Source organism: Zea mays, chromosome 3 (assembly GCF_902167145.1).
Source record: "Zea mays cultivar B73 chromosome 3, Zm-B73-REFERENCE-NAM-5.0, whole genome shotgun sequence".
Taxonomy (NCBI): domain Eukaryota; kingdom Viridiplantae; phylum Streptophyta; class Magnoliopsida; order Poales; family Poaceae; genus Zea; species Zea mays.
This window is the reverse complement of record NC_050098.1, coordinates 157,999,404-158,012,228: the sequence shown is the minus strand read 5'-3', so window position 1 is coordinate 158,012,228 and position 12,825 is coordinate 157,999,404. Positions and strand designations below refer to the sequence as shown.

Genomic DNA, 12,825 nt, shown 5'->3' with positions numbered 1-12,825 from the left:
AGGCTCCGGCTGCCTTGGTGGTGCGAGGGCCCTTGCATCTGCAAACGCCGTTCCCGGCTAGCTGTGTGCACCTCGTCCCACTCAGCCGAACACCACCTATCCACCATCTGCTCCCAGCAGAGAGGATGTGCGGCGCACCAATGTGGAATCACCTGCAAAGTAAACACATAAAGTGCATATCAGAAGATAAAATAAAATTCATGCATGGAGTACTGGTACCAAACATGCATGACTTTACCTGCAGGTACTGCTCCCTGGTCAACGACATGGTTCGGGCTTGAGGTTTGGTCACCTTCTCCCCAAGGACGGAGCCGTGGTAGGTGATGATGGCCTGGATGCGGGCCTCATAGTGCATGTCCACGACGAGCTTCTTACAGCACGTGGTGGCCACCACATCCGCCCTAGCCTCGTATCCAGCATCGCATCTGAAGAAATCCTGCATACAAAAACGATGTATCCATACATTATTTCAAGAATTTGCAACGAATGCGACATATTTTATATTATACTAAGACTTACCCACAGCTCTTGCTTCACCCGCTCCGCCTTGTTATTGAATTCCCTGCCGTCCCGGTCTACTGCATCGGGGGCGACGGCGTAGTGGTCGAAGGTGAAGGCTGGGCCCGTCACTCCGGCGTACTCCACAAGTCCAGGGAAGTGTTCCCTGCACAGCAGGCCGAGGATGTTGTTGGGGGGGCGACGATGACCCCCAGCATAATCCAAAATCGTCCAAGACCTGTCCAAGTGATAAATAAAAAGTATTAGTTTATATTATGATTTTGAACACATAATATGAACAAGAATGAAGAACATAAAGTTACATACCTCTCCCCTTCCGGCCGAATCAACGGCCGTCTGTCCCGAAGTATGGGACGCGGCGGGAGACTCGCGGGGCCTCGCAGGTAGATGCTCCTCGAACTAGAGCCGCCTGAACCTGAGGCGTCCTGCTGCTGGTCGTCGTCGTCCTGCTGGTCGTCGTCGTCCTGAGGCGCCGCCTGCTGCTGCGCTGCCTGCTCTGCCTCGTGCTGCTGCGCTGCCTGCTCTGCATCGTCCGCCGTCCTACTCCTCCTCCCCCTCCTCCTCCTCAGGAAACCGCCCACCATATTTGTCCAACAACCTGCAATTAAGAGTAAACAAATAAGCACATATAAAAAGATGTATTTAAAAACAGGTGCGAAATAAAAAGTCATATAGCATTACATCGATTAAAAATAATCTTCATATGTGTCGGGGTTAGCCGGATCAAAACTCTCATCATCACTATCAAGCATTTCAATCTCAACACCATCGGAAGACGCAACCTCATCATTGCCTTCAAGGATTACTAAGTCATTATCATTTTGCACCTCATCATCCTCCTCATCAACAACCATTTCAATATCTACGTCCATTCCGATAGCTTCTGTTAAGTCTATCTCAAATCGCCCTTCTAGCCCATCTTCTTGGAAGAACTCTCCATCATATGTGTCCGGGTCTAAGTTGTAATCTTCATCGTTAGGAACAGGTAACCTCCCATGCGGCGATACCTTATACACAACATCCCAACCCTTAAGATGTTCTTTCGTTTGACACGCATATGGGAGATAATACACTTGTGTGGCCTGTTGGGCCACGATATAGACATCGTCTCCTGCTAAGGTGGAATCTTGTCGAATTTCGACTATCCCAAGATTAGAATGTGTCCGTCTCGTCACTTGAGGGTCAAACCAATGACATTTGAATATCACTGGAGTAAGAGGTTTGGAACCATAAAAATTGAGCTCATATATTTCTTCAATTCGTCCAAAATAATCGACATTGTCAAGCCCCGGCGTAAAGACTCCAGAACACGTTGTTTTCCGATTGGGCCGACTTTGGTCGTAGTGTGTTGTGCGAAAACGGTATCCATTGACGTCATACCCAGAATATTTCTTGACCCTATAAGCAAAGTCGTTGGCTACTTGTCTCAACTCGGCACTCATAGGCAGATCTCTTTGGCCCTGCAAGTATTCGCAAGTTAAAAGATGCTAAATTGAGTTCAAAGACGTATCTCTTTTACAAACTAAGCACGTACCTTACGTTTGAACCAGGAAATGAAATCGGGCAACCCATTTCGCGCACCCTTTCTAAGAAGAGCGTCATATTCCTGTGGAGTGGGGTCCCTTGATCGACGCCAGAATTCATGAAGAAATTGTTCCATGTATGGCGTCACCTCTTCAAGGTTGGTCAATACGTATAGCATGATATGTCGCCACTCGTCATGATTCAGGGTCTTGGTGGTCGAGCCACTTGCGCTTCCGAGTTGGCCTCGAAATATGCTAAGGTTCGATTCATTGTCGCCATCATTGTAACGAGGGGGTGGATTATGCACGCTCGGCAGTTTGTCACCATAATAAGTTGTTGTGAAGTTTGAGACCTCCTCTAGAATGTATGCCTCTGCAATGGAAGCCTCGATTTTGCATTTATTTCTACATTTCTTTCGAATAGTCTTTAGACATCTCTCGATTGGATAGCACCAACGTCCCTGCACGGGGCCCCCCATTCGTGCCTCATAGGGGAGATGAAGAATCAAATGCTGCATTGGATTGAAAAAGCCGGGTGGAAATATCTTCTCAAGCTTACACAGTAACACGGGGGCCAATCTTTCCAAGTCTGCAACAACGGTCCGAGACAACTCTTTTGCACAAAGCTGACGGAAGAAATAGCTCAACTCTGAAAGCGCTAGCCAGACATGCTCAGGGACATAGCCTCGAACCATCACAGGAAGAATCCGTTCAATCCATATGTGGAAGTCATGACTCTTCATCCCTAAGACTCGCATAGTAGATAAGTTCACCCCCTACTCAGGTTAGATGCATAACCATCAGGGAACATCAACATCTTGATCCACTGAAGTACTTCCTTCCTCTGGGCCCTGCTTAGGGCGAAATCGGCCTTAGGCCTTCTCCATGTCTTTCCGCCACTTGGCGGCTTCATCTCTAGTTTTGGTCTATCACATAACGCTGCCAGATCCACTCTTGCCTTCACATTATCCTTTGACTTATCAGGAATGTCCATAATTGTTGCCCACAGTGCCTCGGCAACATTTTTTCAGTGTGCATCACATCAATGTTGTGTGGAAGGAGCAGGTCGTCATAATAGGGGAGCCGAGTCAAGCCAGACTTATGTGTCCACATATGCTGCTCACCATATCCCACAAAACCACCTTCTGTATTGGCCACGAGCCCATCTATCTGTTGACGAATTTCGGCACCAGTCATCGCTGCAGGTGGGCGGTCTGTAACTATGACACCTTTCGTAAAGTTCTTGATGTCTAGGCGGAATGGATGGTCAGCAGGAAGAAATTGTCGATGTTTATCGAAGGACGAATATTTGCCACCCTTTTTCAACCAAATGAACCTGAGAGCTTCCTTGCAAACTGGGCATGGGAACTTACCGTGAACACACCAGGCACAAAATAGCCCATAGGCCGGTAAGTCATGCATGGAGTACTGGTACCAAACATGCATTCTGAAGTTTGTCTTGGTAGCTCGGTCAAACGTCCATACCCCTTCCTCCCAGGCACGTACCAATTCATCGATCAAAGGCTCCATGTACACGCCCATTTTGTTCCCCGGGTGTCCGGGAATTATCAACGACACGAATATATTCTGCCTTTGAAAGCACACACCAGGGGGGAGATTGATTGGGATAACAAACACGGGCCAACATGTGTACGGGGCAGCGCTCATTCCATAGGGATTGAACCCATCTGTGGCCAACGCAACACGTACATTACGAGCCTCTTCGGCTTTCTCACGGTGAATGTCATCAAAGTGTTTCCATGCTTCACCATCTGATGCGTGCACCATCTTGTCAGGATTGTATCGTTTTCCATTTTTGTGCCAAGTCATCTGTTTCGCGGATTCCTCTGTCATGTACAGACGCTGGATCCTCGGTACGAACGGAAGGTGTCGTAGGATTGTCAAGGGGATGTCGAGCTGCCTCTTTTGTCCATCACCAGAGCCTACCTCCATAAACCTAGACGAATTACACTTGGGACAGTACTTTGCCTCCGCGTATTCTTTCCTAAATAGCACGCAGCCCTTCGGACAAGCATGAATCTGCTCATACGTCATCTTGAGTGCACGAAGTAGTTTCTGTGCCTCGTACATGCTCCTTGGCAGAACGTGATCATCCGGAAGGAGACTCCCAATAACCGTCAACAAGCCATCGAATGCGTCTCTACTCATGCTATACTGCGACTTGAACGCCATTACACGCCCAATGGCATCTAGTTGAGAAACCTTTGTCTGGCCGTGAAGGGGCTTCTGTGCCGCGTCGAACATGTCGTAGAACGCTTTTGCAGTCGGCTCTGGCTCGTCATCCATACATCCTCCCGTGTACTGTGCCTCCTGATAGTCGTTCAACATATCTGCTACCCCCGCATCCGCGTCATAATCCTCGACACGTTGTCTCAGCACCTCCTCTCTCGTACGATGCGCTTCACCATGAAATATCCACCGAGTATAGCCCGGCGTAAATCCATTCTTCCAAATATGTTCTACCATGGTCTTCTTTGGTTTTCTTTTCCGGTTGTCACATTTGCTGCACGGGCATGGGACTAGACTCGCTCCTTTAGCAGCTTCGCCATATGCCCGTTCAACGAAATCATCGGTCTTTCTAATCCATTCAGTAGTGACATCGTTTCTTCCTCTACGCCCCGTGTACATCCACTCACGTTGCTCCATCCTATAACATATTTAACCAAAGCCTATCAACAAAAAAATCCGGCAGCACCTCCCCTGCACGGGGAGGTTTTCAAAGCCTGTAAATATAAGTAGCAGCACGATGGCTGCCATCCACACATATACATATCCACACATATATATTAATGCCTAAATAACCATATAAACAATTAGAAGACTTACCTAATGCATGCAAAGTGAGGACTAAAAACCTAACTCTATTTCACAATACACAATCACACACAAAAAACCTAATTCTATTTCACAATACACAATCACAATACACAACCACACATATACATTTATTTGATAATAGTTAGCAACTAAAATGTAAAAATTAGTTTATACCTATTTGCTCGGCGTGGACGGTGCACGACGGCGAACGGGCGTGACGGCGTGGAGGTCGTGAGCGGTTGACGGCGTGGAGGTCGTCGGTGGTCGTGGGCGGCGCGCGGGCGCGCGGCGAGCGGCAGGCGCACGGGCGCGCGGCGAGCGGGCGGCGCGGGCGCACGGGCGCGCACGGGCGCGCAGGCCGGCGGCGAGGTGACCGGCGGCGGGTGGCGGCGAGCGGGCACGGGCGCGCAGACCGGCGGCGAGCGGGCGGCGCGGGCGTGCAGCGAGTGTGAGCGTGAGTGAGAGAGAGAACAGGGAGAAGCCGTTGGATCGGCTAAGTTCATGTTCTTTGCCGAGTGCCCGCGATGCGGCACTCGGCAAAGATTTTTTTTTATTTTTAAAAAAGGATTTGCCGAGTGCCAGATCGGCGGCACTCGGCAAAGACGCCTTCTTTGCCGAGTGTCATCCGGGGCACTCGGCAAAGACTACTTTCCTCTTCTTTGCCGAGTGCCACCCGAGGACACTCGGCAAAGCCCACTTTGCCGAGTGTCTACCACTTGACACTCGGCAAAGTACATTTGAATTTTTTCTTGTTTTCAGCATCAAACTTTTTGTGGTATGTTTCTAAACTATATAGACCTACATGTATCATTTTGGGACAATTATAGCAGTGTTTGCAATATTTAGTAGATTTAGTTCGTTTATTTGAATTTCTTCGGAAAATTCAAATTTGAACTGCAGGTCACTCGAAACTTGGAAAACCGTGCATGAAAAAATGATATTCATGATACTTAGCATAAGTTACGACCGATTTTAGAAGTGTACCGGAAACTTCGAGCAACGTGCTCACTAAACATGGCCGTGAACTTGGCATCCACGTGTTTAAAAATTGTATAAAACACAAATAAAGTCAGAAAATCATGAAACTTGTCCCCGTGTCATGATATCACATGTATAGGCTGTGATAAAAATTTTAGATTATTTGGAGAAAGTTGTGAGACACTATGTGTAGAAACCTAAGAGATCCACATTAAAACTCTATGATTTCATGTGTAGTCCTCTATGATTTCATGTGTAGAAACCTAAGAGATCCACATTAAAACTCTATGATTACATAATCATGAAATATGTATTGGACTGCAAGGTGAGCATAGAGCGGTTTGTAAGTTCTATCTTTTAAATGGCTACATCTTCCATCTATGAATTGCCAGTTTCTATGCACTCATTAGACTGAAATCTGTATTTTTTGCAACCTACCTTATTATAGGAGTCCTAATCGTCCAACACCACCTTTTCAGTGGAGGGGTAGTCGGATAGGCCAAGCTCGAGCTGCTGTAGCAGGTGCGTGAGGGAGTCAAAGTCCTCCGGTATAGCAGTCTTGGTGGTGATCTCGCTCAAGTCGTCGGTCGTCGTCGTGGTAATGGCAGTGGTGATCGTCGTCTTGGCTAAGTCAGCCACGACAGCGGGCTCTAGGGTCTGGGCCACGATGCAGTGCTTCTCGCTGGCGTGCTTCTTTTTGGACGGGCTGTCAGCGCCAGACACCCATATTATGTTTTTAATAGAGTAGTATAGATTTAATATAGCATCACATACGTCAAATATGGGCCGATTAGATTAATAGGTTCATTATTTGCTATTTAATCCGTATTTTTCACCAAGATATAAGAAGCTCATGTATTACATAATTCTTGTTGGAGCCACTCGCAAGTCACAAGGATGTCTTCACAAGCACACATCAACCGTGTGTGTTATATTTAGTGTCGGTTTCTTAAAAAACTGTCACAAGAATCATATTTCTACAGTCAGTTCCTTAAGAAAACCGCCTTAAGAAAACCGCATTTAGAAATACATGTTTTTTAGTGAATCGCCACTAAAAATCATTTTATCCTTAATTTTTCGAGTTTTTCAAACGACCTCGTATAATAAAATCACCAAAATAAAAGTTATAGATCTCTAAAAGTTATGAAACTTATAGTTAACAACTTTTTTATTTGAACCATTTCGTCTCTTAAAAATTACATCTAAATTTGGCAAATTTAAAATTCAAATTTTGCAAACGACCTCGGATAAAAACATGTCAAAATAAAAGTTATATAACTTTAAAAGTTATTGAACTTTGTAGTTGACAACTTTTTATTTGAATTCGTTAACAGTATCAAACAAGCAATTTACACTCAGTTGGTTATAATATGTGAATAACAAAACTACAAACTAGATATAAAGCATGTCATAAATAAAGTGGTAGATAAGGATGCGCTTGGGTGAGATACAAGGTTCGATTCCTAGCAACCGTGTAGCGCGTGAATTTGTGCGAAAAATGCCACAACTTGGCTGGCGGGTGAGACGTTTTCTTTAGCTCAACCGATAGTGAAAATCAATTTCCACTAGGGGTCCTTAGTTACTCGCCTATAAAATGATGATTTCTACTGGTCTATAGCACTAACGTTTCTAAAAAACACCAATAAAAATAGATTCACAACCACCACTATTAGAGTTTCTGTGTATCAGTAAAATTACATCTTATTTCAATACCATGACTGGTTTGGTATTTAACACAATTTAATTTCATGCTCTCCAATATCAACATCCAAACGAAACATAACGTTTAATCAGGAACGAAACGAATAGGTCCCATGAGCTGAGCTGACGGCGGCTCCTTATCTAAAAACATCCGAATGCATCTAAAATGGCCAAGAAAATCGTCTTGAAAAAAATACGAGAGATGTTTGCAGTCATGCACTTCTTCGACAAAGTTGATTGATATTCAGATGCACAAACAGTGAAAGTGTGAAACAGCTGAATATAGATTGTGGGGACATTTGGCTGGCAGATGCTGGATTCCTAAACTATGAAGAATAAGTTCACATATATGGACATAACGACATGCAGCGGAAAACAATATCACACCAGTTACAGAATAATATTGAAACTGAATACATGTAATTTGAGGCGACAAAATTTGGGCATGGAATTATACAAGTTGAACTCAATTCCGAAGCGATATGGTCCAAACCAGATCAGAATCTGAAGTCACCGTTACTTTATCGTCATCCACGATGTTAGATGTGCTTATCAATCCACCATACATCATGTTGGTGTTATCTGAAGAGCAAGTGCAGTATAATGATTTATTGATTTAGACGTTGCCATATACGACTATACTGGAAAGGAGATATATAAGGTGATGCTTTTACCTAAATTCCATCGGAGCCCTGTGGTTGTTGTGGTAGCTGACGGTCCACCCATCGGAATCAAACCACAGTGAGGACCTTCAACCGATTTCTTAATATGGATCTCGTGGGAGTGTGTCTTAGGGAGCAGAAAGATTGAACAGTCGTCTGATAGGAGGATGATCTTGATGCTTGAAAAGCGGTATAATACATTGATGTTCCCCATCTCATGATCGAACCTTCCGCCAAGTGCGCCAAGAACAAGAATACACAGCTGCAGGTACATAAAATCACAGTAAAATCTGTCAAGCTGACATTGCAAAGTTATAATGGATGTTTCTTAAATCAATTCAACTGGACTACATTAGACTTCTCTGGGATAGGGAGATTGCTTGTGATAAATGATACACATTTGTGCAAGTCAGTTGTGTCCTGATCATGTGATTCATCAACTATGTTTGTGCCCTGTAATCAATCAAAGAAGAGTATCATTAGGTCACGAAAGATTCATGTCCCAGTCGAGTAGTCGACAAATGAGCTTCCAGAATGAAGGCATTAACAAGGGTGCATGAACAGGAGGCAGCATCTTAAAAGCAACATGTACACACTCAATTTACCAATGGCTTCTATGAATTTTCTGCAAAGGCAGTTAATCAGAAAAAAATACAGGGGATACCAAAGTGCCTAATTTCTTAGTACATGAGCTTCCCAAGGATATTCGAAGTACATGAATAACTGAGGTGCAGTCTTCAAATTACAATTGACAAACGGAACAATAGAGCATTATGTTTGCATGTCTTACTTCTTATTCTTTAGATACAGATCCTCTGGACAAGAATCTAAAACAAAACAAGGCATAGTTTATTCCACTAGGAAGTTCGGAGAGTTGCTATGCCTAACATATGCAGGTAATTAAAGCATGTCTCTTTCCATTCACATACCACTGTAATTAATAAATCAATCTTAACAAACACTTCAATTACAAACGTAGGTCGTCTAGGACCTCGACATAGTCCTAAATGTGACATTTTGACCTGTGATTTGTAAGAACACATATAGTTTGGATGGTGGATCGCTTGCTGAAACATGGGCTGGCACATCCTAGTGTCTGCCTCCTTTGTGACCAGGAAGATGAGTCAGCTCAACACATTCTAGTGTCTTGTGTCTTCTCCTGGGAGACTTGGACCAAAATCCTATGTTATGTTGGGCTGCATGGCCACTGCCCCGCAAACTGAGAGAAATTTTGCTTGATGGTGGGGAAGTGCAGTCAACAAAGTGCCAAAGTAGAAGCGAAAAGGATTTAATTCTCTCGTCATTCTTGTTGCTTGGACAATTTGGAAACATAGGAACGCGTGCGTTGTTTAGGGTCTTAGTCCTAGTGTTTCATTGGTTTGTCAGGAAGTAGCAGAGGAAGAGTGAGCTCTGGTGTATGGCCGGAAACACGGCCCTCCATGAGCTGCTCGGCAGGAAGCCAAGGCTGGAAGCCTGAGCAGCCCTGTGTGGTTGTTGATTTTAGGTTTAGTGTGTGGCGCGTTTTTATCCTTTTGGTGATGTGTTGAGGGGGGGGCTTCTTTCCACCCCCTCGAGTGTGTATCTTTTTCTTCTTAAATGAAATGACACGCAGCTCTCCTGCGTCGTTCGAGAAAAAAAAAGAACACATATAGTTTCAAATAAAAAATCTATACTATATATATATATATATATATATATATATATATATATATATATATATTAAAAAAACAGGAGTGTAGAGAGCCCTGGCTTTTTGAGAAGTCTTTATGTTGCTACCTGCTGGAACCGAACTCACAACCTCATGGAGCAGGCCACGGCCGGCCCTGAGGGGGTGCGGCCGCACCGGGCCCCCAAAAACAAAGGGCCCCTCTAGCCACTGGACGTTAGCACTTTTTTTACGCTAAGCATATCTACCCTAGACATAAATACGCAAGAGTGATGCACTATCGATCAGTTTCGTTTAGATTGTTAAACTAATGTCTCAATTACTTATCTAATATTCACTTCGTTCCAAAATAGTATTTGTTTTAACTCTTGATTTTTATGTCTATATTCAACTAGATGACGAGGAATCAACTAGAGAAGCAAAATAAATTCTATTTTGATACAGAGAGAGTATTATTTACTATACACATGATGGTTGCATCGACAGAGAGAAGATTTTTAAACTTGAAATATTTTTTGAACTATTTAAGGTCAACAATGACTTAAGAGAGGTTAAATGGTTTGGCGATTATATGTATCTAAAAGAAGTTGTTGGATGAGATTAATCTTAATGGTATAAGCGATGATTTGTATCACAAAATGTTAGAAGATATTTTTAATAACATCGGATAACAACTATGTGTTTTTGCTATATTTTATATTTGTCATCTTATAAACTTAAAAATAGTGCATTATAATTTATATACGTTGAATATGATATATATATTGTGTGGGGATGGGCCTCCATTTCGGATTTTGCACCGGGCCCCTAAAAAGTCAGGAACGGCCTGGAGCAGGCGAGCAGCAATAGAACATGTCTCCTGTGACCAGCCACATAACCCTCCCACAATGTAAATGTATTTTCAACGAATAATTTAGGAGTACTGATTCTATGTTCTCAATCTACACAATCATTGACATATTGATGATTGAACTGAATATCAGACAAACAGAGGTTTTACAACGACTTGCATTTGAAATCAGAGGGAGCAGAGATCAAGGTCTGATATCCAGTTTATTATTGACAAAAGCAGCAGCCAAAGGAGAACTTGTAACATATTCATGTGGACCTAGTTGGGAAAACGTTGATAGTATTATACATGTGCACTCAAAACTGTCCTTGACAGTTGTTAAATGCAGGACGACTATATGGTTCACGTATGAGCCACCAAGCATTAGCCTGTCATTTTCAACCATGGATGCTAAATGCCAAAATATACAGTAGTTACCAATTTGGAATAATACTCCTTCACTTCTGGCCTTATTGAGTCCATGTCCCCTTTAATTACATCTGGCTTGTACCTGCAGGAAGATAAGATACATTAAATTAAAACTGCCCTGAATCCTTCCAAACTGTATACATCTCAATATCTCATGCCAACTAGTACGGCCATGGTAAATCAGCCAACCATCCTCCTCTGGTTGCACAAAATATTCCCCACATACACAATGTCTTCAGCTGATTAACACTAACTGGATTAACATTTTTTCGAATCTGAGAAGAAATGCATAGAGGTTTCTCAAATTTGTGGCAAACTACCAAGGGCAAAAGAGCGAGACACATATGTAGAGTCAGAAAACAAACATAATTTTAACACCACTAGATAATTTCACCGTGCTTTCCTTCCAAAAAACATCATTGAAGTGAAAGACCAAGATGGTTGTCTCGTACTCCTTATCAAAGAAAGGACGAGGGGGCATTCTATGGCAACATTTAGCAACTAGCCAACTACAGCACAATGGGGAGGGCGTCTTCAATTTTATCAATACCAGCTAAACCATGTGTTTACAAAGTGGCAAGGCAGATGCTGCACGTAATAAACATATTTGGGAATCAACACATCTGGAAGCCAGATTCGGCAAGGCACGCCTTGGCGCCATGCGAGCAGCTACGTCGCTCTCGCCGGCGCATCCGTGCACAAGCAGGTAACTACGGCAGTGTCACCGGTGCATTCCATCGAGCACATGACGAGCAGTTCATTGGACCAGACGTAGAGACGTACGAGCAAACGCAATGAATAGGCGAAGTCGGGATTCGCAATCACCTGGTGCGGACCTCGGCGGGGTCCTCGCCCGCGAGGAGTTCCGGCATGCCGTCGAAGACGCGGTTGGCGCCTCCGTCGGCGCACACGCGCAGGCGCGCTGGCCTCGAGGAAAAAAACAAGAGCAGACGGGTCAGACGGCGGGGACCGGCCAGGCAAAGCGGAAGGCGGTCAACAATGGCGAGAGGGGGAGAGGGGCATCACCGCGGGACCAGAGGAGCGGCGCGAAGCGGGGGAGGCGCTGGTTGAGGACGACGAGCGCGTAGGTGGTCGGGGCAGCGCCGCTGGGGTCGGACGGGGCGGTTGGGGCCGGGAGGAGATAGGCAGAGGAGTGGGTCATCGTCGGGAGCGGCATGACGCGGTCACCGGAGGAGCAGAGGAGTAGCGACCCAGCGGGGTTGGGCCGTTGGGGGGTACAGGGGAAAGGAGCTGCGCCCGTGGCCCGTGGGGCGTGTGGCTTTCGAAGCTCCCAGTCTCGCTCTCGAGTCTCGACTCCTGATTCGAGGGGAAAAGTGCACGCAGGCTCAAAAAGTCTCTCCTTTTCCTTCGAGAACGACGAACGTGGAACCAAAAGTCACTACGAAGGCGGGTTTCGTTTCGCTGGTATGACGTGGCTGGGTTACCAATCAATTTTTTGGCCTGTTTGGAACAATGCACCAAGCGCCATACCACGTCACACTTTAGACGTCGCAAGTGTGGTGCCCGATTTGGTAGCCGTCCGATTTGATAGCCGCACATTAGGCGTGGTGTGATGCGCTGTAGGCTGCCGTCCAAACTGACATTTATCTTCTCTTCTCCTACCACTACTAGTTTAACGTAGGGATAGCGATCGATCGAATTCGGAACAGATATTATAAA

General features: G+C 44.9%; 1 protein-coding gene across 1 annotated transcript; it reads right to left on the bottom strand.

Annotated features, from left to right (window-relative positions):
- Positions 1-7,779: 7,779 nt before the first annotated feature.
- LOC109944860 (thiamine pyrophosphokinase 1) lies at positions 7,780-12,508 on the bottom strand. Its single transcript, XM_020550377.3, has 6 exons — positions 12,172-12,508; positions 11,971-12,067; positions 11,155-11,227; positions 8,573-8,674; positions 8,234-8,483; positions 7,780-8,141 (listed from the first exon to the last, which is right to left on the bottom strand). The coding sequence occupies exons 1-6, from the start codon at positions 12,320-12,322 to the stop codon at positions 8,026-8,028; spliced, it is 789 nt and encodes a 262-aa protein (XP_020405966.1). The 5' UTR covers positions 12,323-12,508; the 3' UTR covers positions 7,780-8,025.
- Positions 12,509-12,825: the final 317 nt, after the last annotated feature.